At 36.0% G+C, this 27,275-nt stretch overlaps 1 protein-coding gene across 1 annotated transcript; it reads right to left on the bottom strand.

Annotated features, from left to right (window-relative positions):
* Positions 1-1,749: 1,749 nt before the first annotated feature.
* On the bottom strand, positions 1,750-18,350 carry znf507 (zinc finger protein 507). The gene is given in 13 exon segments (XM_056462002.1): positions 1,750-3,145; positions 7,388-7,527; positions 7,616-7,642; positions 7,644-7,697; positions 7,700-7,718; positions 8,373-8,414; positions 8,416-8,482; positions 10,859-10,976; positions 13,604-14,091; positions 14,094-14,489; positions 14,492-14,836; positions 14,839-15,750; positions 18,248-18,350. Coding segments are annotated over 12 exon segments (2,964 nt in total). The 5' UTR covers positions 15,749-15,750; positions 18,248-18,350; the 3' UTR covers positions 1,750-2,787.
* Between the last annotated feature and the right edge of the window lie 8,925 nt (positions 18,351-27,275).

Below are 27,275 nucleotides of genomic sequence, written 5' to 3'. Positions count from 1 at the left end.
AATTTTTTTTTGCTCTTATCGTAAACTTGCTCATTTATTATTATTATTATTTTGTTTAATAATTTCTTTTAATTGTTGTATTTTATTTCTAATTTATTATTATTATTTTTCTTTCAGAGGATATGTTTGTTTATAATTCATACATTAAATTTATTTTATTTTGAGGGGATAGTGGGAAAATAAGAAAAATTAGACAATCTGTAATTTTTCCTATGTTGTATTGTATACTATGATGTATTGTCTTGTTAAACACCAATTAAAAAAAAGAGCCCCTATTATGTTTTTGTGAAAATGACCTTCAAATGCAATGACAGCTCTAAGTGAAGTGAAATATCCAGCTAAGGCTTAAATCTGAAAGTGTGCCATGTTTAAAACTATTAATTCATCAATAAAAGAGTCGACTCATATTAGTTCAAATGAATCGTTGCTGTAACGAGTCTTTAGCCGTGTCGGCGTAACGTCAATATGGAACTCAAGCCCCGCCCATTTGTTGCACGATCAAACCCGGGAAAACTGAACCCCCCCGGCCACAAACACTGTAGAAAGAAAAAGAGGAAGACAAACACTGCTGCAGATTCCGGATGAATCAAGTCACATAGACGCTGTGCTCTGAAGTGTGAGGGAAAGTTAGTGTTATTTTCCCTATCCAGTCAGTCAGTGGTTGAAGTTTATTTTTCCAAAAATACATTCAGCATTAAGGCCCCAGCCTTGTGCTGTGTTCCCTCCATTTTTCTTCCGAGTGCTTCAGCAATCTACACGCTTACAATGGCAGATTCATCAGCCGTTTGTTAAAGGAAGGATCAGAAAAGACTATTGATGTATGGGACTTTACAGTACACAGTTCATGGATCAGTTTCTTTCGCCATTTCACAAGTGTAAGTTCGATTAAAATGGCTGTCGCCTTGTTTTCTCTAGCTTGCAAAATATGTATTTAATTGTTTTTTGTTACTTGAAACCGCTTGTACTGTATCTGTACTTGTACTGTGGTTAACTCTTTATATTCTCATATCTCATATGTTAAAAAAGTTTACAGATTTAAATGCGTTTTTGAGCTTGTGATCCTCTGCTGTTTGTCATTGCTATGGCCACTGTCAGCTGTTCCTACACATGTGCGGCGGTCAAGTTTCAAAATAGTTCAGCTTTTGCCACTGTGTGGATTAATACTCAATGTGTGTCACTGTTTGTACTTATGTTTAAAAATAGAGCAATATGCTGGTGTTTAACTGCACTGCTTTAATGCACTCCTGCATTGGGCTCACACATATACTCTGCACTCTGACTACTTGTTGATAAACCGTAGTGGGCACTTCTCTGTCTCACGCTGAACGCAGTTGATCAGTCACGACAGTCTGGGTCATCGGACCAATGAGTGCAGATTAGCGTCACGCTAAGAAGGGGTTTGGAAACAAATGAATCCCTGAACAAATCATATGGGAGTCATTGGGATAATTATGTAAAAATAAATGCATATAAGACAATAAAAGCGTTTTTTGACCTTACATGCATATCAGACTGTTGTTGGAGAACTCTAAAATCAAAATATGACCTTTTATAATGCATAATAGGGGCTATTTAAAATGAAATAACTGAACATAAACATAGGATGCTGAGAAAAATGCTCATTTTAGGAGAAAATTTCAGACAGCATTTAGAGGTTTTTGCATCTGAACTCTTCATATGTTTAAAACAACATTATACTATAATATCAATCAATATTTACAATAAATATAAACAGATTATTCCATCATAACATTCAATGTTAACTAATCATGATAACAGAACAGCCCCTAACAAATAAATGATGTACCCACACAGTAATAGAGGTATTAGGAAAATATAGCTGGTATTGTGACAATCCTATTTTAAAACCATGACCCAATTATCATCACTTTTCTACCATTACAGTAGAAGACAAAATAACACAATAATGCAAGGTATAACAACCTACTGATTTAAAAAAAATAATAAAATATCTTTATTTTAATTAGCATTTTTGAATTGTGTTTTGACTTGGATTTTTAAATATTAATAATAATAATAATAATAATAACAATAATAATCTATAAATACATAGATCCTTTTGCATTTTGTTTCTGCTGCATGCTTCCAAAAGTACGTTTTAAATAGAGCCAATTCCGCAAGTCTGCTGTGTTTCAATGAGAAAACCTTTTAATCCACTGTATATACTGTTTATATAAAATGTTTAGATGCCTCCCCAAGGATGACTTCTCTCTTACTCATTCCTGAGCACCATACCAATAGCACCACAAAAAGAGAGCTTAATTTTGAAACAAACTTTCTAATTTGTGTGAACATAACGGAGGGGAACATGCATATACAATAAATTACTTTGATAAATATCACCAACACACAGGAGGCAAGAAACCTGCCTCTCTACACTCAGAAAGGGCATTGGCAAGTGCTGCCTTTAAGGTAAACGCACATAAGAAATATATATAGACATAAATAATATTACAGTGAACAAGAGAAGCTGCCTCGTTTTCATAACGGGTGGACTCTAACACATAAGTTCTGAACAGATGAGGTAAACAATGCCTTTGAAAAGAACCACTTGCATAATTCGCAATGAACGTCAATCCTTCCTTTTCTGAACTGCTAAAACTATATTCCGTTTGATACCCATTTGGCTGCAATTCGTTGAAATTAACGTGCACGGAAACTAACTGTGATGTCAAAACTAAGATAGAAAGAGAAAACTATAAGTGTTGAAACTGTGCATGTTGCTTGTCCAAGCAGAAATGTTGAGAACAGTTTGTGCGAATTCTGTTACTGGCTTTTGCTGGTTTCTGTGGCCTGATTTTCTTTGCTCAGGATGATGCTGATCAGATCTCCCTCGTGCTGCTTCATGTGCTCCATCAGCTGCTCTTTACTGGTAGACTCGAAGCCACAGATACAGCAGCAAAAGAGCAGCACGCAGTACTCCATACCTGCCCGCGTTTGGCCAGAGCTGCTCCGCCATGCCACAGTCCCGCCGCTCTGATCCCTGGTGGACGACGCACTCACTGGGTTGCCCTCTGCTCCGGTTAAACCCGAAGACCCTTCAGGGGACACTTTGTCTTTTCTGCTCAAGACAATGTAAGGACGCTCGACTGCTGGCTCAGGTGTCGACTTCACAGATGGAGATCTAACACACACACACACACAGACAGTGTGAGTTCCTATATTATACATAATGAGTTGTTTTTTGATAGATGATAGTTAGGTAGGACTGTGTTTTTAATGACCGTGTTGCATTTATTTAGGAAGTATTCAGGGATGCGATTCTTCCGTATAAACAGAGATGGGAAGTAACAAAGTACAAATACTTCGCTACTATACTTAAGTAGATTTTTCTGGTATCAATACTTTACTATTCATTTTTCTGACAGCTTTTTACTTTTTTTCTAACAACATTTTACCACAAATATCTGTACTTTCTACTCCTTACATTTTTAAATCAGGCTCATTACTTTCGTTTACATGTGTTTTGTGGCGCAATATATGTTATTTCTTGTCATTGCGCAATTTGAACGCCTTCAATCAATCGATCCATTTTTGACATGGCTTTTTAAACCTCTGAACATGAACTGTAAGTAGGCTTGTTTATGAAAAATCACAAGAATGGCAAACTTGGATGAGACAGAGGGAGTCAGCGATGTAAACGTGACTGATGTCATGTTTACACAGGGTAATAAGATGCGTTTTGGTCGATCGAATCACAGGTAAACAATAGACGCATTCCTGGTCAAATCTGGCATTCAAATGAGGTAAAAGTCTTTTGTCCACTGTCGTCAATCATGTACTTTACTTCTCTGATCTTTCAGTCTAATACCGTGAAAAACTTTAGCAATGTGTTTTTTTGATAACGTTTGTACAGTTAGTACTAAAGTAATTAAATACTTCATGAATGTGCATTGAGATCTTTTTCTTTTGTTTCCAACGAGTTCATATTTCCTAGTGCAGAATATTTACTGTTTTATAGTTTTAACATGTATTATATACACTGTAGTCAGGGTGCGAATTATACATTGACTATGGGGTGTCAGCAATTTTAATTAGCCTGTGTAATAAATATGCGTTCTTCAGTGAACCAAATTCCTATATTTATTATACTAATTCAAGTTTTCAGTGTTTTGAAGGATAATGAGCTGATTCTGACCTATACTGTAACACCAGGCTCTTACACCAGCATATAGTATAGTTTTCTAAGAAAAATATTTTTATAGTATGTTTGTCCAAAGCCTATTGGGGTCTCAGTGAGGTTCATCGTCATCAAAGCAGACAACCCGATTTATGGTTTGCTCCAACATTGTTCATCATTGGGCACAAGAAGGAAAATTAACTGCTTCATTCCGGACATCCTTCAGGGATGACCTATTAGGCTACTGTGTATATAATGTGATGATATTGTGTAGTCCTATATTGTGTGTGGGTATGACGAAGCCGCTGAAAATATGCAAGATTATGAAATGGCTTTGAATTCATGCTCGGCTGTGCACTTTTTCCATGCTTACATTTGCATGTCACGACCACGTGTGCCCTATGTACATTATAAATGAAGCCAGGACGCACTTTTGTTATTATCCCCTGCAAATGTTATGTTTTCATTTATTCAGTGCTACAGCCAAGCACCTCAAATTTAATAGCTGAAAGTTTCATAAGTTTAGATGATATTACAAATTTATAAAAATATACTTTATAATTAATTAAAAGTATTAAAAAAGCAGGGACTAAGCCGACAGAAAGGGAAAGGGAAAGGAAAGTGATAAACTCTTTTTTTAGTAATGCATGATATATTTTTTTCTGGGTGGAATGTTAAAGTATATTAGGCTACTCAATTTAACTGGACTTAATATGTTTACAGTTTAAATTATTAACTGACTAGTAGTTTATTTATTAGGTGAATTAAAGAGTCGACTAAAATACAGGGAAAGTGATATTCTTTGGACACAAGAGAACTAACCGAGTTAGTGGCGCCATCTAGCGGCGGTGTGTGAATCTGTTCCGACATTGAGGTCCAATTATAAAGCTAATAAACATTATTTAGGTGACTGCTATACATTTAAACTGATAAAAGAAAAAACGAAACTTAAATTGTGTGGGACATTTTTCTTATTTTTTTAGTATTATTGTTTCTATTATTATTTAAAAACACACACATACAAATATATATTCTTTTTTTTATCCTCGGCTGATCACATGCCAGAGTATTATTTATTTATTTTCGCTTTTTTCTTTTGAAGCGTGTGTGTGTTTATGTGTCTATGTGTATATCTGATGCTATTGAATGACTGAATTTCCTTTTGGGGACAATAAACTATCTAACTAACTAACTAACAAAAAAGAAATTAAAAAAAAAAAAGAAAAAAGAAATAATGAGGTTTTAAAGGCATATTTGATTTAAACTTACAAAAAAAAAAAAAAAAAACGATGACAATTCAGTGGGCAAGCTAATAATGCAAGAATGGGATAGTTTACCCCAGAAAAATGAAATTCTTCTCTTAATTTATCTAAAATGTAGGAGACTTTTTTCTTCAGTAGAACGTTAAAGATTTTTTATATTGAAGATTTAAAGCTTTTAGATAAAACAATTGCATCATCACTCTTATGTCAGAGTACATGCTTGTGCATACTCCATCAAGAAACTGAAAGCTCAGAAAGAACTGTTTGCCCAGGCTGTGGATTAAAGCTAATAATAATAATAGTCTTTATTTTTAATCACAAAAACAGATGATCATCGACTTACACTTTACGAATAACGGATTTACCAAAAAATCTTCTTTAATGTTCTATTAAAAAAGGTCTCCTAAATCTTTAATAAGCTGAGATTGAGTAAAATAACTGTAAATTTTAATTTTGGACTGAACTATACCTTTAAATCACAGACAATAAGACTGACAGTAATTAAATGATAAGGGGTCGATCAGGCTGTGTTGAAAAATACATGGAAAATGCTGCCTATGCCAGATGACAAGCTTATGCTCAAGTAGAATCTGCCAAGAAAACAGGAGCCATCCTCTACATTAGCATTGATGTTAACTACAACTGTAAGTTAAGACTTACAGATAAGATTAAAAAAAAATAACTCTAGGTTTAAAGGGTCTTTAGTCAATTACACAAGCCTTGTTGCTGTATAGAAAGCATTTGCAGGTTGTATGTAAGGTAACTACAGCTGAAGTCAGAATTATTACCCCCCCATTGAATTTTTTTTCTTTTTTAAATATTTCCCAAATTATGTTTAACAGAGCAAAGAAATTTCCACAGTATGTCTGATAATAATTTTTCTTCTGGAGAAAGTCCTATTTGTTAAGCTTTAATTTTTTTTATAGTCTACAGAACAAACCATCGTTATACAATAACTTGCCTAATTACCCTAACTTGCCTTGTTAACCTAATTAACCTAGTTAAGCCTTTAAATGTCACTTTAAGCTGTATAGAAGTGTCTTGAAAAATGTCTAGTCAATATTATTTACTGTCATTATGGCAAAGATAAAAGAAAACAGTTATTAGAAATGAGTTATTAAAACTATTATGTTCAGAAATGTGCTGAAAAAATATTCTCTCCGTTAAACAGAAACTGGGGAATAATAAACAGGGGGGCTAATAATTCTGACTTCAATTGTATGATTTGAATTACTATATACATAATCATATATTTGATCAACCATGCTGTATTATCACCCCTTACACATTTCCATGCCGTGGTGCATAAGACTGAAGTCTTTACAATCAAACGACTGCATTTAATTTAACGTATTAAACTGCCGTGTTACACTATTTCAGAATATTAGCATTTTTCCAACAATATCGATCAAATAAATGCAGCCTTTCAAAACTATTTTTAATGATTAAAATTTTTAATGATCCACTATCTGATGCCTGTCTGGCTTTATTTCAGAACAAAATGTACAATCTCATATACACTTATTTAACAACACACTTTACATGCCAATTTGCACATAACAGCTGCACGTATAACGTTGTATATAGTAATATACCTGTACATACACTTGTCATTTTGTATATTTGCATTCTCTACTTCTATTTTTTTATATATTTATAATCAGTTTTTTGTCCTGTCTCCGTAATCCGGAGACTACAAATTACTACAAATTGACACTGTTCAAAATGCTTACCAATATTTGAACTTAAGTGTATTAATTATTATAACTTGAAAAGCATTAAAATATCAAATAAAATATTGCGATATCAAATAGTGTTGAAAGCTATTTCTTTAGATAAATCCAGCCCTAAAGGGCCGTTCTGATGTGATTAGAAAAAAAAGACATTATTTTAGCATCATCACCTAATAATGATTCAAAATAATCAAGCAAAACAACAACAGATCCCATTAACGTGTTTATATATTTTAAAAGGGTTTTCTCACCGGCTGCTCTGGAAAATGGCCTCATTGATGGCCTTGTTGACTTGCTCATAGTTATAATTCTGATCACCAGCATGTTTCCACATGTGGGATTTGAGAGAGGGTGGGTGGCTGCACACGTAACCGCACAGCGAGCACCTGTAACCACAGACAGAGGATTATATGAGCCACGTCCGTGAGGAGTACAATTCTGCACACCGGTTCCTCACGCCGTCTGCTCCTCACCTGTTACTGCTCCAGCAGCTGCATGGCCTGGTTGTTCCTGTGGATGTCTCTTCATGTGGCTCTTCAGGCTATTCATATTAGTTAGTGGCGAAAATCACAGCTGCAGCACCTACAGGGGTCATGCAGTGCATAATAAACAAATTAGAGCGGCACAAGGCCACGGTTTATGAAAAAAAAGACCTTCTGGAGCACCTGCCAAGTGGGGTCAGGCATTGTGTTGCTTTCACAGTAATTTCTGCGTTTGTTTTGCGCGGCTGTGTGTTGGAGTACTACATTTGAAGAGGCATTGAAAGGCCGTTTGTAAAAAGGCGGAACTCAAAGCGCTGCTTGCGGCGAACACAACACATCCTGGCCCTTGAATGGATCCTGCGGCTGTGTTAAAAGGAGCTTCTCTCTCAGAAGCTCTGTTTGAAATGATCACGGTGAGCAGAACAGAAGCAAGACGTGTCAGCAACACACAAGAGACCGTAATGGACCTTGAGGTATTTATGTGAGCTTGTATGCGAGTAGCTTTGTGCATGGTGTTTAAAGAGAACAAACTCATGTGTATTTATAGTTTAAGGCCTTTGCACACTAAGAGTGAGCAGGAAAGGCTTATCCTGGGCACCACTGCACCCTTGTGGTGACTACTGGTAATGCTTTACTTTCAGATAAATGTATTCAAGCTTATGATGCTTATTTTTTATGTGTATTTAAAAATAAAGGCAATAAATAAATAAATAAATAATAATAATAATAAATAAATAAATAAATAAATTCCAACCTGTATGGTTTATCAGAGTTGTGGATTCGCCGATGGTTGCGCACCCAACATATGTGGAGCTGTGTAGTCACACACATCACATTTGAACACATTCTGTTCACCAATCGGATCTGAGCAAGATAAAAAATATATATACATAAATTATAATAAATAACATTAAATGATCACTACCTTAATTAATTAATTCATATAACCTTTAGGTTGAAAATAGCCATCATGTTGATGGATAATGGATAACAATAAATCACACAGTGATGTTCTAGTTTACATGAACCAAAAAAGATTCAATGTATATATTTTGTAAACAAACAAAGACAGATTGAGGAATCTGCAACAAATATGTGATTTTAATAATGTAAGCAACTAAAAGTGTGCAAATAACTTTTTGAAATTAAAATGTCAATCAAAATTAACAGCACACCCGAAGCAACGATAAGTGCATGGCAAAATCATCATGTCAAAATGTGTAAAAGGAGAAATAGAAAATCCCTATGTAATACTTCCTTATCAATACTTGCTGTATAAATATTTTTTTTACTACATAAAAATATGTTTAATTTTAATGTTGTTCGGTCCCATGACCTTATTAGACATATGCAGACAGAAAAACAACAAAAGTCAGTGAACATCATCAATGCGAGCCAATCACAAATGGCGTAGTGCAAATAAGCAATTACTGTATGTCTCATACAAAACACCCCTTTGTTTATCAAGGAGGAGGAGGGACAGAAAGAAATATGATGATAATAATATATAATATCACTTCACACGCAAATATGTGATTACTTTTAAAATTAAAATGTCAAAATACAGGTGACAATGTCCCATCAACATTCAGTATAACATAAATATATAAATAAATAAATAAATAAATAAATAAATATATATATATACAGCATTTTTGTATGGACACTGGCATAATATAAAAACTATTCATTATAATTTTAGGGCTGTATGGTGATCCGTAAATTTGTTTCATATTTCAAGTGATTTTTGTTTTAAATATACTGACATTTAAAGTCATTATTACTTTTAAAAACGCTGTATTAGACTTTTTTTTTTGATGCTTGAAAATCCATCTTCATCTTTTTCTTATTAAAATCGTATTGATGTTTGCGTCTTAGGTGCGAATCTCACTCAACTAACTACAGCACAAAACTTTGCAATAAAGCATTAAGAAAAATCAAACAGTAATTCCGGGGAAACTTGTTGAGATATAGATTAATACAAATGAAGTTCATGAACCCAGGAACCATTTTAGCTCTTTTTTTTTTCTTATGCAGTATCACAGGTTCAACTCAGAGCAGCAGATGCCACATCCAACACGATGCTATCACGTGTTTGGCGGTGGATACCAGATGTTTGAGAAAATTATCATGTGACAGTTCTAGGAGGTAATTTTTCACAATTATTTTGATGATGGACTCTCAGGTGCAGAATAAAAAAGAGCAATGAAATCAGTGCATTGGTTAGTCAAGTCATCCAATTACATCACCTGATCAGGCAAGATCAAATGTATTCTCTTAGTATTCTATATTATACACACACACTATATACATTATGTACAAAGAACTTATTTGGCAAATGTATTTCCATCATGTTTAGAATGCATGTAGATTTCTAGGGATGAATGACAGAATTCTCTAATAATTAGATTTTGTTTAACCTTGCCCTTTCACAAAAAAAAAACTTAAAGGAACACTCTACTCATTTTGGAAATATTCTAATTTTACAACTCCCTAGTTAAACAGTTGAGTTTTTACTATTTTTGAATCCATTCCACCAATCTCGGGCCTGGTGAGAGCACCTTTAGTTTAGCTTAAATCCTTGCGTTGGATTAGACCATTAGAATCTCACTCAGAAATCTTAAAATGATATTCATGATGATATTACGCAGTGCCTGAAAATAGTCCCAAGCTAAGTAATGAGGTAACAGTGTAATATCATTGCGCATATGGCAGCAAAGTTCTGTGATTATTATGCAAGAATAAAAGCATAGCCACATCAGTCTAGAAAAATCAACATCTCATTTCTACAGAAGAGTCAAGCTTTAAATAGGAAAATTATCTAAAAACTTTTTTTTTGAGAAAGATCCTAATAGTCTAGTCTGATTCAATGATCTTTGCTAAGCTAAGCTATGCTAAAAGAGCTCCTGTCAGACTTCGGAATCTACTGAATGGATTAAAAACAAAACAAACGGCTAAAACCAAACGGTTTAACTTAAGAGAAGTTGTAAAATGTGCCTATTTCTCAAATAAAAATCAAGATGAGTGTTCCTTAAAATTAAATATCCAAATATCAAAAACCAATCAATAAAAGATGCATAAACCTGTTAAACTCATGTTTAAAAGCATGACTGGAAGATTATTTATCATATCTGTTTCAATCTGACCATAAGGACAATGTATGTGTGGTTATCAACATTTGGTCTGAATTGTGAATTGCTTATTTTACTATGTGGAGCTGAAGATTCATTCCACAATCACCTTCATCTGTCATCTTGGCTGATTCCTCCATGATTGCTGTGCTTTCTTCAACGTGGGTCAGTGAACTGCTGATGTCGTCTATCCCATGTCCATCTCTCTCGTGGTTCCTCAGCTGACTCTGAATAGGGTATTAATAAAACCATCATCAGTGCTTCATAAGGAGGAAGTTTATTAATAAAGTGGCAGTGGAAGAGGGAGCAGTGGCACTCCAATATTAGAAACTCAAGTAAGCCTATCTACAGTATGTAGAGCAGAATTAATACCTGCTACTAAAAACCGAATGGTTCAGACCAGCTTAAATATGTATTGCCTACCAGAAAATGTAAAGAAAATCAAACAACATTGAACGCATGGTGATTATATAGTCTATTTTAAGATATCAATTGAAAATAGAAACAAATAACAGTAAATATGTACTTGACATCATCGTCTCAAGAAAAGATGCAGCAATTCAGAATTGGGTCACTAAAAATGCATAGTTACAATTAAGGATGAGCTTGCTTTAATAATAAGATGATGTTTATTAATATAAAAACTGACCAAAATATAAAGCAATTTAGAATACTTGTGTGCTAATTAAATAACTGTTAATTGACTCAAAATTCTAAATTGCGTTGTCATAATTTACTCATAATCAAGTCACTTTAAACTTGATATTACTTTGTTTGTTGTGTAACATCTGTGGAATAATTTCAGATACCCCTTAAAAATGTAGGTTTCTCTGGATTTAGCTGGTATGAGTTTTATTTTATTATTTAAAGTATCATTTATTTATTTATTTATTTTTCAAATTATAGTTTTTATCATTTTAACAAATAACAAATGCTTCACTAAAACACTGAAATTGTCTTGGGGATGAAATGTAATGTATTTTATCCACACAAGTACTTTTTCATTAAAGAGATGGTTTGTCTGTCAATGCTGTCATTTGTCTGAAAATGCTGTCACTAGGGATGCACTGATTTTAGTTTTTGGTTGTACGATTATAGTCAGAGGAATAATCACGGTTTCACAGTTATTATGCATTCATTGATTTCAAATCACTAGTAGTTTTGAAAATCACATGAAAACTCCCTGCAGTGTTATTTATTGCTGCTCTGTAACCAAATAATACTCTACAACACAAAACAATAAAAAAAAAAAAAAATAGTCAATTTCTCTTTGGACTTAAAAATAAGTGAAAAAAATGTAACATTTAAACAAGTAATATTTAAAACTGAAAATAAATAACAAAATGAATAAGTAAATAAATGGTATTTGTCTAATGTAAATCTAGTTTAAGTATTCCTCATGTAAATGCAAGTATTTCCCTTTTAAAGAGAACAAATGTAGTCAAAGGCTGCTGAACCTCTGTCTGAAAGACACTTTTGATCAACCATATTACAAAAATGGTTGGCATTTTCATTATGTATTTTTTTCCTTTTTGGATGCGAGTATAAATGTGTATATTCCATACAAGTATGAAGCTGACCAGTCAGTCGCTCATAGCATTCTGAAAAGTTTAGATGTTTTCATCTAGGTGTGACTAGAAAGTAGGCTTGGGCCGGTATAGGATTCTGACAGTATAATAACCTTGGGTAAAAATATCACGGTTTCATGGTTTTGTGATTACAGCTCTAAAATATATATTTTTTAAATGTTGGGGTAAAAAACTTAACTTTTTCCCCTTTGAACACAATGTATTTTATTTTGATAAACATGTAAAATATTTTGGAACAGTAAACATGTCGGACTAAATACTTCTAATAAATCATTGACTTCTGCTGTCTTCATTAGTTTCTAAAACACAGATTTCTTTAGAATTTAAAACGACATATTTGGATATATTTTCTGCTGGAGATACGATACTGTTGCCTTAAAAAACCATTAATAAAAAGTCTTACATTTACCTTTGGAGCGGTATTGCAGAAAATTTTGGCGATTTTAAAACCTTGACTTTTCCAAACCTTGGTCTACCTTGAAAGCGGTTATCGTCCCATGACTACTAGAAAGCACGAATGTGTCGCGAATGTGCACGCACACATCCCTCCCAATATGCGAGCACAAGTCGCGTGCCTCTATTGGAAACAAACTTGCGCGTGCAAAAGATGCAATATGTAAACGCCCCTTAGTTAATAGCGTCAGCCATAGTTAAACCATGTGTGTGTGTGTGTGTGTGTTAACCTCGGTGTACAAGCTCAGAACTTTACACTTGTGCACAGTTGGCATAACTTTGTTTATTTGCAGAAGTTTTGTTCCGTGCCGTGGCATTGAGAAGCCTTTAGGATTAATTAACCTTTACGAACTAAATCACGGTTAATAGTGAAATTGGTTAATCGTTGCATCCCCATCTGTCACCATTTACATTTAGCACAGCTTTTGTCCAAAGCGACTTATAATTGAGGAGGTACTCAGTGATTTAACAAGAAGAGGCAATACATACAAAAAGTGCTACTTATTTACTCATTTAGTTGTTTCAAACCTTTGTGAGTTTCTTTCTTCTGCTGAACACAAATAAGATATTTTGAAAAATGTTGGAAACCTGTAACAACTTTCCAACTCTGGAAGTCAATGTTTACAGGTTTTTGTCAGCTTTCTTCAAAGTATCATCTTTTCTGTTGAACAGAAAACAATAATTAAATAAGAAATAAACAACTCATAAAGGCTTGGAACAACTTGAGGCTGAGTAAACAGAGTACGATTTCATTTTCCACAACGATCACTTTAAAGCTTATTTCCACCAAACAGGTTTGTTTCTCTCCTCACCTTGTAGTGGAACCTCTCTGTGCACTGTTTGCAGCTATACAAGCGGGGCTTAAAGTGATGGATCATGTGATGTTCCAGGTCCTTGCTGTCACAGGCTATATGCTCACAGATGGGGCACTGGTAGGGCTGTCTTTGTCTATGTACACGCAAGTGCTGCTTGATGTAGCCCTTGTTTCCGCTGCTGTAGAGGCACAATCTGCAGCGGTAGGGCCTCTCGCTCCCAGCGATGTATTCAACCAGACCGTCTGCTGTAGAAACATCACCAGACACAGCAACACCTCCAGGAACTCCACCAGCATGTTGGATCTGGGCATTGTCCTGCAATTCCTTCAGAATGTCTTCGTCTGAAGTGTTTTGGTCAGAACGCTCCTGCAGTCGCTCGATAACTGTTAAAAGAGACATGCTGATGCCTGCCTTGGAAGGTCCCTCGACTAGCACTTCTCGGGAGTCCTTTGAACCCTGAAGGTTAATAAGAGCAGTTGAATCTTCCCATTGAGCTCTCCTGAGGATGGTTTAGGGTTGGCAGTGTCTGTAATCTCCACCATTCTCTGACCTGTATCAGGGATTTGAGTACTCCGGTCATGGATACCCTTTGCAGTGTTCTTGCTAAGCTCCGGGGCCCTCATGGGCAATGGCCACCAGGACCTCTGCTGCCAAAGATGCAGGCGAAGAGACTCTGAGTAAGTCCTCCTGCGAACGGGTGGCACATTTTCATCTGAGGGAGATTCAGAAGATAGCGTCTCCTCCCCCTGTTGTCCATCTTCTCCATTCCAGGAGATCACAACATCCTCCTTTTGTTTATAGTACACAGGGTGGTGTTGGCTCTCTAACTCTTGCTCCTCAGAGGCAAGAAGAGTCTTGTCTCCTCCTACTTCTGGGCTGAGAGCAGAGATTTGCTTGACACTGGTTCTTCAGCACAGGGAAGGCGCTCCACAATGACGTTAACATGGCCGGCGCTGTTGCCACTGCAGCTGATAATCTTCTGCGCTGAGGAAAGGAGGCTGTCGGAGCTTGCCTGTTGGCTATCAGTCTCCAACTCAAGCTCCATTTGTGCCTCTGGTGTTACCTGGACCTCCATTAAGCGCTCCTCAGAGTCTTTAAGAGAAAAAAGGTGATTGATTACTGGGATTTTGGTCTCCACTGTTTTCAAAGCTGGTGTCTCCTCATGATACTTAATTTCTGGTGAAGCGCAAAGCTCTAGCTGCAGGTTTGAGGAGCTGTGCAGGGTCTGGGGTTTCCTCCAACTGCTGCAAGTACTACAATGGTGTCCTCTTTACCTGGTGGAATTAAAGGAGGACTTGCACTCTGTAAAGTCTCAGGACAGCCGGTCTCATCTTCAAATATGGGGTACGAGCAGTCAACAAGGCCAGCGTGTTTCCATGCGTGGGTCTTCAGATTACGCTGCTGTCTGCATTCATAGTTACAGATGAGACAACGGTACCGACCCTGCTCAAAGCTGTACCACTTCTTCGGAGAGGACATCTTCTCTGATTCCAAGCTGATTGCCCTCAAAACTGCTGTCTTCTGGTGCACGCTTCTTGCAGATTCTGTTCCTTGCTCATCTAGGATGCATCTTGCATGGTTGCCCTCCTCCAGATGGAGTCTTACATGTGCTACCACTTCTTCTTGGTGGTTTGAAGTGAACTGGCATTCTGAACACATGAGGATGAGGTCGCTGTGCTGCTCGTCATGACAGAGCAGATGCTCTTTCAACTGCTCCAATGTAGGAGATATAAATCGGCACATACTGCACTGGTAGCACGTAACTGTCCGGGCACCTGGACTTGAAGGCCCCTGTTTGATCAAGTGCCCAGTTGTGCTGCTGGATGTCAGTCGGTCATCCCTTTGCTCTCTGGGTTTCTTAGAAGGTGTGGTCACTTTAGTGTCATCCCTGATGTCTGGAACAATTACAGAAGCACAAGTAATTGGGGGTCTCTTTTTCCCAGAGATGGTGCATCGTCGGGGTCGCTTCTCCACAATTTTGCTAAGCTTCTCAATGACCTGAATAAGAGAGTCAGCGGCCTGCTTTTGCTGCTGGCGTTGCTGGTCCTCGACACCATGAAGACATCTGTCAGGAATGAAGACTGTGTCCTGTTGGCCTCTAGAGTGAGGCACAAGAACAGCAACACCACTACTGTCTTCCATTCCTGAAACAGCAACAACACAAAGCATAAGAACCAATACAACTGAGCAAGACGCTCTACTGCAAGCAAACAGAAAGTTCAGAACTACTTGGTTGGGGAATGGTTTGACAATCATTTGAAGCTTGGTGTGTGGTCAACTAGCAGAGGCCCTCTTTACATATTGACAAGAATAGCCATTACTTCACAAATCTATAAATATCACACACTAGTTACTGTCTCATAAATCAGCTGTTCCCTCTTTTTTCCCAATGACAGATTTAGTGGGTTCTAAAACAAAAGCAGAAATCACTTTGGTTTTTAAAAAGTTGGTTTTAAAGTGCCTGTGCTATGATATTTTGATTATCATCTTTCATGCAGTGTAATGTAGCTGTAAAAAAAGTCTACTGAGGTTCAAAGATCCAAGTGGCATGACAAAAAACACATTGTGCCTTCTAAAGTTACATCTAATTCAGTTTTATTTCCGTAACTTATCCACTGAATAGGTTAGAAAAAAAAGAAAATGCTAGCCTATGATGTTCATTAGATTTTCATTGACTATGACACTCTCAAATACTTTTCAGAGCATCTCACACTCTCAAAGGATTCATTGTCAAGGCAAAATATGTATGAACGTGCAAAAGATGCACTTTCACAAGTACCCTGTTATTATCACTGAGCTGTGATATGCATATCTTACATCATATCTACACTTGTTTAAAATGAAAGAATGTGTGGTGGTTACTAAAGCTAACAAAAGTCTGGTGTTTTCAGCTGTGACTAATCAGATTTCATGCATATACATTTTTATTTAGTTTTGTTAAGTTTAATCTGTAAAATGCAGAACATTATGCAGAAATGTGCAGTAAATGTGTTAATAATAACAAAATAATCAGACACTAATCCTGCCGCCAGAGATAATTTTTGAATAATATCAAGATTCATTCATTTATTTTCGTCTCGGCTTAGTCCCTTTATTAACCAGGTCTCGCCACAGTGGAACTTATACAGCATGTTTTACACAGCGGGAACACAACACTGGGAAACACCCAGACACACTTACATTCACACACGTACACTGTGGCCAATTTAGCTTACCCAATTCACCTATAGCGCATAACTTTGAACTGTGGGGGAAACCAGAGCACCTAGAGGAAACCCACGCCAACACAGGGAGAACATGCAAACCTCCACACAGTAAAGCCAACTGACCCAGCAGAGAGTCTGAGACTCAAATCAGCGACCTTCTTGTTAGTGAGTGCTACCCACTGCTCTACCGTGACACCCTAATTCATACAGAACTGTTGAATTTATGCACGGTATTTTAGTTTATTCACTCTAGCCTAATTTAAAACACATACAACTTAACGGCAATACTTTGTTATTTTTTCTTTTAATTTAATTACAGTAACTGGTCAATTTGAAACCAATTATGACCAAAACTTTTTTTTTTTCAATGCATTTTATTTTTAAAATTGTTTTCCCCACATGGGTTCAATGCAAGTCCCTTATATATATATATATATATATATATATATATATATATATATCTATATATATATATATATATATATATATATATATATATATCCCTTATGTATGTATGTATACACATACATACATACATACATATATATACATACATGGAACCCACATACATTGACATTACATTTATGAAAACCTTATTACTAATTTAAGAGTAGAGTTTTCACTTTTTTGTCCACTTGTAAACATTTCCTCATTACACTTCTGCATTTTTCCCTTACAGTTATAGGGAAGTTATACAGAAATATAATGGATCAAAACAAAGACACGTGGAGTGTGAACACATGGAATTATTACACAGCTGAAAATTCTATCGTACTGGTTACAAATTTAAAAAGTCTTCGAAATTTCGAAAGCACTGATTTTAGACATGTTTTCAGTTTGTTTATGTGTACTTTTTTGACAACCGGGTCCTGTGTACAGTATGGATACCCTGCTGCACATAGGTGGTACAGGTTTAGAACAACATGAGGGCAAGACAAAATTACAGAATTATATTTACTTAAAGTGTCCTTTCAAAATCAATTTGGGCTCATTTGTTTTTAATTTATACGTAAAATGTTCAGATTGTTCAATGTTATTCGTTTGTAGCCTAAAAGTAACCATATAAAAATGGTGAATGGGTTAAACACAAACATGCTGTGTGTTTCTGTGCGATAGTAATTCAATTTATGACGAGTTGACGGATGTTTAAAAACACAGACCTACTGACAGAAACTCAACACGTGCAAAACAATCTCAGTCCATCTGTGTGATCTAGTTGAGATTAAGTTTGCTGTGTGTGTGTGTGTGTGTGTTTGACAACATGGTGTCCGTGATAACCGTGGAGATGCAACGTGAGAAAGGGGCAGGACGTTTCTGACAACAGCAGCACACACATGCACACTTTACTCCTCAACATGAGCTGTAAAAAGCAACTGCGCCGTTTAATAAACAGCCCAGAGTCATGCAAGTGTTCAAGCACCCGAGCGCTACTTACTGATGCAGCAGTTGTGTCTGATCTTTGGCCTCGCTGCTCGTGATGAGCTGCTTTTATTCCTGGGGTGAAAAAAGTGCTTCACTCTGGACTCAAAATGGCGAGAATGGAGCGCCGATCACGTGACTGGCTGCAGGTCATGTGACCATGGAAAGCGACATCAGCTACTGAACACCAGCCTACGTTTGGAGATGACGTTAAGATGTTTCTTTTGCATTGTTCTTATTACATCATCGATATAAGATCTTATGATCTCATTTTTGAGTTATTATTTTATATTATATGTAGTCAAGTGATATTTTAAGAATTTTATTCTTATTTGAACTCTACGACCCAGCATATAATAACATATGTGGGCCCCATATATGGGTTATATCCGGGATCTACGTGGCCATGGACTGAACATGGTCAATGTATGCGGGTCCCATGTGTGTATAACAATATATGCCCATATATATATATATAATATAATATACATTTTCCTCTTTTTTTATTAATATTTAATATTTTTCTATAACATAAATTTGGGTGTACCAGTTTTTGGACCGTTAGCGTAAGTTATTTTCTTAGATAGGCTCCAGATTTGGCTTCAGTACTGACTAATCTAATGTTAATACACAAATATAATATATCTTCCTATTGAAAATATGAATTTAAAGGAGAGATTTGTGAGGGATGTACTTTATATATTTATATATAGGAATTTTTCACAGTATTATTTTATTTTTTCTGGAGAAAGTATTATTTGTTTTATTTTGGCTGTAACAAAGTGTTGTTTTTAAAACATTTTAAGGTCAATATTATTAGCCCCCTTAAGCAATATCTACAGAACAACCCATCATTATACAATGATTTGCCTAATTATGCTAACTTGCCCAATTAACTTAGTTAAGCCTTTAAATGTCACTTTAAGCTGAATTCTAGTGTCTTGAAAAATATCTAGTCAAATTTTATTTACTGTCATCATGTCAAAGATAAAAGATGATTGTGCTTTTGCGGTGGCAGCCGGCTCCTAAAAATATATAAATAATAATCTTCCTTTCCATATTAGAGCTGCTCCTACTCTTAACACTTTTAAAAGACTCACTTGTTATTATATCACCTATATTATATATTTTATTATAATATCTCCATCTTTGTTTTAATGTATGTCCTGATGTTGTTGTGTGATCGCCAGCAGAGTTGCCCTCGTGGGCTGGTGGAGAGCCCTCCGTGTATCACCCTTCCAGACAACAAATTCCATCATACCCTGTATCCACATGCCGGTTTCAAGTTCACACTGATTTTTCACAGCTGAAGGACAATATCATTGATTACTTGGACTATAAATACACACACAGACCCATTGAGTCTTGATTAGTGTTGCTGTCATTATGAAGTGTTTTTCCTTGTTTTGCCTTTCCTGTGTTTTTGGACTGTTTTCTTGTTTTGTGATTCTTCGCCACCTGTCTCAACCTTTTTGCTTGAGGAAACACTTTATTTTGATGGTCCATTTGAGTATTAGTAGACTCTCTGCTTCATATCTGTTGATACTGCTCCTTCAACAAACATTTAACTGACTATAAGAAACTTTGCAAGTACATGTCAATTTACATTAACCCTAACCTAAACCTAACTACTTAGGTATAATCTAATGTGAATTAGTTGGCATGTAACTTAAATTCAACAAACGGACCATCAAAATAAAGTGTGACCCTTGTTTAAATAAATAGCATTTGGATCATACTCTGCCTCATGTTTCTCCATTCGCAACAGTTGTTTGCTTGGATTTTTAAAATTTATTTTATGTTTAGTAGTGGGTTGACACGGTGGCTTAGTGAGTAGCACTGTCACCTCACAGCAAAGAAGGTTGCTAATTCGAGTCCCGGTTGCTAATTCAAGTCAGTTGGCTTTTCTGTGGAGTTTGCATGTTTCCTCTGGGTGCTTCAGTTTCCCTCACATTCCAAAGACATGCGCTATAGGTGAATTGGGTAAACAAAATTGGCCGTAGCATGAGAGCATGTGTGGACGTGAGAGTGTATGGGTGTTTTCCCAATTTGGGTTGTGGCTGAAAGGGCATCCTCTGTGTAAAACATATGACGGAATAGCTAGCAGTTCATTCCGCTGTAGCAACCTCTGATAAATAATGGACTAAACCGAAGGAAAATAAATGAATGTTTAGCAGTGTACAGCGATTTGGTCAAAGCTCTGTTGTTTTAAAATGTGTTATAAAAATGAATAAATTAAATGAAAGAATAGGAAACAAGCAAGGTCGATTTATATACACACATAGACCTACATAAAACATAAGATATTATAAGTTCTTTTATAAAATAACCCTTATGCACTGTTCAATTTGCTACTCTTTTGTTATGTTTGGGATGAAAAACATCCACTGAATTAAACTGCTGTAAAAATGCATCAGATAAATATTTATATTTATATATATGTAAATTTATATATATATTATATATATATATATATTATATATATATATATATATATATATATATAATATATATATATGATATATATATATATAGATATATATATATATATAATATGTAAATACTGGATTTTAACCTCTTTAATTCCCAATTCATAATGATGTCACTGATTTGGTAGGAAAATATCACTCAAAATTATTTTTTGAATATTAAAAGTAATTGTGGACAGGATTTTTAAAAAATTGGTTATTTTACTGTTGATCATCGTTGGCAGCATTAACCCTTTAGATAGGCCTGTGCAAGAAAAAAAGCGTAGTCTATGGGTTTTATATGAAATGTTTTTGCAAGTGTCTTTGCAAGTGTGTCCATCGCAACAGATGCAAGTGCTGATGTTTCCTTTTTTCTCTTCCTGTGCACCACTTGCATGTTACCCTTTTCATTCTTGAGCTGCTGGTGCCTTTTGGTGTACCCAGGTAATTGTTACAATCTCCAGGCATAGGACGTGTGTCGACATCAGAAATGTTTTGGTCCATATTAGCATTTTTTTGGCATGTTACTGCAGAAAGATGCACCTGGTGCATTTTTACAGCAGTTTCAATTTAGTGGATGTTTTCATCCCTTGCATATCAACAAAGGGTAGCACATTTTCCCAGAGTGTATCATTGAGTTAAAAAAAAATATCAAAGCTTTAACACTTTTCCCAAACATGTGTTAACAATAAGATTGTCACCAAAAAAAATCATTCTTCTAGCTGAAACAGAAAAAGTTATGACGAAATTAAGACTCAAAACCACAGCATAGTGGATGAAACATCCCCTACAGCACACAAGGTTTAAAAGTAAAGAGTTTTTAAAGAATCAATTCTGTCATTCATAACCTTAGTACACTTAGTTTGAAGGCATCAAGATATGCGATTTCACTGCTCAAATCAGACCAGACATCTGTCTTTTTTCCCTTTTTATCAGGGAAAAGGATCTACCTGTAGGAAATAATGAAGTGTTAAAACTACAGTGGATTACAGCCTGGAGGCGAAGAAAAATAATGATTCATGTCGTTAAGAAAATGACTTCAGACTACCTTGAGAATCAGAAGAGGGAAAATGCATGAGTGATTCTCGCTGCATGACAGATTCGCATTTTAGTGGGTTGTCATAATATAGACACTACATTGTGTTAGACTTGGAAAATGATTTACCTACTTAATCAGCTGCTACAGTGCTGTGGCCACCAATGGATGTGGCATTTTCAAGACAGAATTTGAAGACAAGCATGTTTTTATTGCTATGCTTGAAAGGAGATGGAATGAAACCCAGCAAATCCAGTGCAGAAGATTCAAAAACCCTGTTAAATACTGTATATATACAGTTGAAGTCAGAATTATTAGCCTATAAACCTGCTTAAGCGGCAATCAATAATGACCTTAAAATGGATTTGAAAAATAAAAACTGCTTTTATTTCAGCCAAAATTAAATTAATAATACTTTCTCCAGAAGAAGAAAAAATATTATTGGAAATACTGTGAAAATTTCCTTGCTCCATTAAATATCACTTGAGAAATATTTTAAAAAGAATAAATATTTCTAATAATTCTGTCCTTAACTGTACAGTATATAGCATTATGTTCAACAGGACAATATATCAAAGCATCATATCTGAAAAATAAACTAAGGGTTAAGACAAAAAAGGCATAAACAAGATCAAAGTACTTGCATGCGATCACAGGTTTACTTCTCAGTGTTATAATTTAACTGTGAATAGGATAAAGTGTGATGGCACAGTCCTCAAAAGCTGAGATCACAGCAGTGTCTTTCTACCCGTGAACAGATCAGCAGTTTTACAAATTTGCAAAGCACTTCAGGAAAAAAAAAAAAGAAAACACTTTGCAGACTCACTTAAAAAGTAATCCTGTGAGCGAAATCCTAATGAAAACGATGGGTCCTTTTATATCCATCCAAAAAAGCTTTCATAATGCGCTGCTAAATGGATAAAAAGCACCGCCTGCACATCCAAAGAGAATTTAGACCGCTTTCCAAAAAAGCAAACCCCTTTGTTCTATTGTGTGTGTGATTAGGCCTCTGTCACACATCCCTTGTGTTACAAGTGAAATTATGAATTAAATTATCTCCAAAGAGAGAGAGGAAAGAGAAAGCGAGAGAGTAATAAGAACACATTTGTGGCATCATTTCAGGGCATGCGGAATACGATTTGGTCTCCAGACTCACCCGTGCCGCGGTGATGCACTGCACGCTTGCAGAATGGACACAGCTGAGGTCAGTGAGGCGAGAGGAGGGGGCCACTAATGCACACTTTGGATTTATTGTTTTAATTAAGTGCTACGGCATTCATCATAAACTGTTTATGGTCATAAGTCCACCGGTGCAAGCCATTGTGTGAGGAGGGGGGAGGAGGAAAACAGCTTGTTTGTTTGAAAAACCATTTCGTTCTCCATAGCAGCTGTCAAAGTGTTTCATATCTTTGATACATTAAGTATGTTTTGACATGAATCATAGATGACTAACGCACTTATTGCCACAGGTCAGATGTGGCATTGCTAGCCCACTCCCCCCCTTTATCACAATCCTCCAAACCACAATCCCTTCGAATGACTCCAGGTTGTTGTGTTTATTTGTCTGACTCCTCTGTATGTTTTTCTAGATGACACGCAATGCCGGGGAGGAGATATTGACGGCGGGCTAAATGTGACAGTTGTGTTTGTTGAATGACTTGCAAAGAATACAAGTTGTTCTCGAGGCTCACGGACAAATTCACAAAAGAGCTGCGATGGGGGTGAAAAAGAGTGCTGATGTATGATTAAATGCTTTACGTTAAGGGGTCTCAGAAATATACTGTTTGTGGCAACAGAATATATCCAGACTGAGATTCTACTAAGGTCCTACTAAGGTTTTCCCTTGGGAATTAGTTCCATGTTTTATTCAATTCAATCCATGATTATTGAATAGCACTTTTACAATGTAGATTGCGTTTAAGCAGCTTAATATAGAAGTTTAAGTAAAATGAAACTGTGTTGGTACAGTTTTCAGTTTAGTTCAGTTTCAGTGTGGTTCACTGCTGAAAGCCCAAACACTGAAGAGCAAATCCATCCATGCGCAGCTCCACAAGTCCCAAACCAAGGCAGCCATTGGCAACAGTGGGGAGGAAAAAACTTCACCAGTTTACGAAAGTGAAGGAAAAAACCTTGAGAGAAACCAGGCTCAGTTGGGAATGACCAAATCTCCTCTTGCCAAACTTCTAGTGCAGAGCTGCAGTCTAGGCTCCGGAGGCTGGAGAATGCTGGACGTCCATCGTGGAGAAGCTTCAAGTGTGAGTAGGTCATCGACGGGTGTTCAGACTGGCCCAAAGGATCAATGTGCAGACTCGTCTGTCACTGGAGTCTTTCAGGATCATTCTCATGCTCTCCCCTCCTCCATGACCGTCACAGCATCTGCTCAGGATACAGCCTGGTCCAGGATTATGGATACCTTGGCATCATCTCTTCACAGTCTGGGATCACATCAATGGGTGATGTTTACATGACAAACGCTTTCAAAATGATTCCGGTTTACACATCCACGTAAATTGTTGAAAGGGGTGTATTCAATTCTGAGAGATTGTAAGTACTGAGACATTTATTCAGTATGTTGATGTCTTCCAAGAGAATATTGAGTAGGGGTGAGGCTTTATTTTGGCAACTCATTCTCTCATAAGTAAACTAACAGTAAGTGGCAGTAAGAATATTGTATCTGAAGCCATCAAACTGACTTTAACAGAAAAGGACCACCACGTGTGGAAGAAAATGGTCAGACTTTGATTGAGATTACCAAAACATTTTTTCTTCAGTAAATTAACTTACAAAGATTAATTGTTGACCTATAGAATATAAATGTGTGCTATCAAATTAAACATTGTATTTTTTTATTTCAAGCAGATCTTATGTCAGGGGCCAGTATTTAACACTTTTACCTTGTTAGTAATAGGCATAGGACTATAACCATTTTCAAGGTTTATCGCATTGGAAAAGGTCAAGGTTTTCAAGGTGTAGAGTGCTCAGTATATATGAGTACACCCCTTACAAATCTATCTTTTAAATTCATATTTCTAATAGGAAGCTATACAATATTATATTTGTGCGTATACATTAGATTAGTCAGTACTGAACCCGAATCTTACAAAATAAACTTACGATAACGGTCCAAAACTGGTACAACCTAAATGTAATATGTTATAGAGAAGTATTAAATACATTTAAAGAAGAGGAAAATCAAGAGAAGCAATACAATTGAAAAATTTGTAGGTTGTAATTTTTTAAACAATATTTGGCTCGAATTTAATCATATTTTCATTACTTTCCATGTTTGGTGTGTAAATGTTATTTTAATAAATATCTGTTTATAAATATGTTTGTTTAAATCCAAAATACATTGCGTATATTCACTGAGAAATGGATTCAATATTTTCAAAATAGGGTGTACTCAATTATGCTGATTTTTCTTTATTATTATTACTGTAGGTGTCTTTTTTTTTTTACATGTTTTTTTAACAATTATTTATTTAGTTTTTTAGGGCTACAGTATCTCCAGCTGAAAGAAGGACTTTCCACATCAAAAGCTACTGGTCAGCACATGATTCAGCAAACATTTGAAGAAACAAATCACAATATAAGCAACATCCTCCTATGCGCATCCTTTGTGCTATGCACCTGAACAGTGCAGTGGCTTCCTTACTTTATATCCAAACAAAATAGAAAAAAGATATCCAAAGATGCCTTTTCAAGTTGTAAAGATATCTGTGTTTTGTAAACGAATAAAGACAGCAGAAGTCAATGATTTATTTTAATTATTTAGCCCGACATGTTTACTGCTCCAAAATATTTGAAATCTTTCTTAGAACAAAATATATAGTGTTCTACAGGGGGGGGGGGGTTTGTTGTTTTTTAACCCAGAATAATATATTTTAGATTAGTAATCACAATACCGTCATACTGTGAAACCATGATATTTTTATCTAAGGTTTCATACCATCAGAATCTTATACCGGCCCATGCCTAGTAAACAGTATGTGTAAGGAATTTACAACAATGTGGAGCAAGTGTGTATGATGTATCTTCACTGTTGGTTGTAATGTAAAGTAAATTCACACTTTGATGAAGGGTTAGCAAACACACTGCCACTGTTGTGTGTTTGTTAGTGTTTGTCTTAAATTCATTCATGTTTACAAAGACTTTTATTTGGGGGGTGTTTACACTATAAACATGCTGGGTTCTACACAATTGATTTGTGTTGGTGCAGCATGAAGGAATTAATTTAACTTATTAGTTTTTTACAAATTTAAGTGGATTGAACATAAAGGGCACCTATTTTACCCCCCTTTTCAAGATTAAGATAAGTCTTTTGTGTCTCCAGAATGTGTCTGTAAAGCTTCCGCCCACCGATCCCATGTGCTTATCAGAGTGTGCCCCCATGTCCACTTCGGCTGTGTCAGATAAACAGCACAGTGACAGACATGAAGGAAGCAGATCTCATGTAACGTTTGTGAGAAATACTACAGTAGTACTTTACCAATGATTAGTTGATGTATTGGTTGTGGAGTTAAATCAAGCCTTTCTGCAATGATGGGTCACACACAATGTCGTTACAAAGTTCATGCATGCACACACACACAGACACACACACACAAGCGTGCACATTTAACTTTGCACTCTTTAACTTTGCAACGTTTAACTTTGCGGAAGGAAACATGTTACATGTTACACTTAAGTCACGTTGCGATGGGCCTCAAAATAGGAAATTTAGATCATATTTTCAGGAAATTAAAAAAAAAGAGACTTATTGTGTTTCCAATGCTCCAATATGACTGTAGACCAATATGACTGTAGACCAGGGGTGGGCAAACTCGGTCCTGGAGGGCCGGTGTCCTGCATAGTTAGCTTCAAACTCTAATCAAACACACCTGATCATGCTAATCAGTGTCTCCAAGATCACTAATTATCTATAAGCAGGTGTATTTGATCAGAGCTGGAGCTAAACTGGGCAGGACATCAGCCCTCCAGGACCGAGTTTGCCCACCCCTGCTGTAGACACACTATACCTAAACACAGTTTTGTCCAAACAGCTTACAAAAGATGATTTTCATCATCTGTGCCCTTTAAAACAATTAAATAATAAAAAAAACCTTCATTTTAAATAAAGATGTTGAACAAACAGAAAATACTTGTTTGACTGTACATGAGACAATAATGGAGATGTTTGCGGTCCTGAAAATACAGTTGTTTTGTAAAAGAATAGGCAAAATGCATAAAAATTGTATGCATAAAAATGGGAGGGGGGGGTTAGGGGGGCTGAAAACGGACACAATAATGGAAGTGTCCCAGATGTCATGTAAAAGAACAGTCAAAACAAATAAAAGTGTTTTGTCTGAAAACACCGTTGTATAAACGCCCTCTCATTCTCTGTGCATTATGCATTTCAATAGAACAGCATAAGGGCTGGTATCAGGGCTCGAGTCCTCTTGTCTGAATGTTGTGGGCAAATGCACCGGCACCGCAGCACTTGGTCAAATGGCACATCTGTCTTGTTCTTTGTGATTTCATTAGCTCTAATATCTGCACTT

The sequence above is a fragment of the Danio aesculapii genome, chromosome 7, assembly GCF_903798145.1.
Source record: "Danio aesculapii chromosome 7, fDanAes4.1, whole genome shotgun sequence".
NCBI classification, from domain to species: domain Eukaryota; kingdom Metazoa; phylum Chordata; class Actinopteri; order Cypriniformes; family Danionidae; genus Danio; species Danio aesculapii.
Note: the sequence above shows the minus strand (reverse complement) of the source record. Positions and strands in the feature narration are given on the sequence as shown.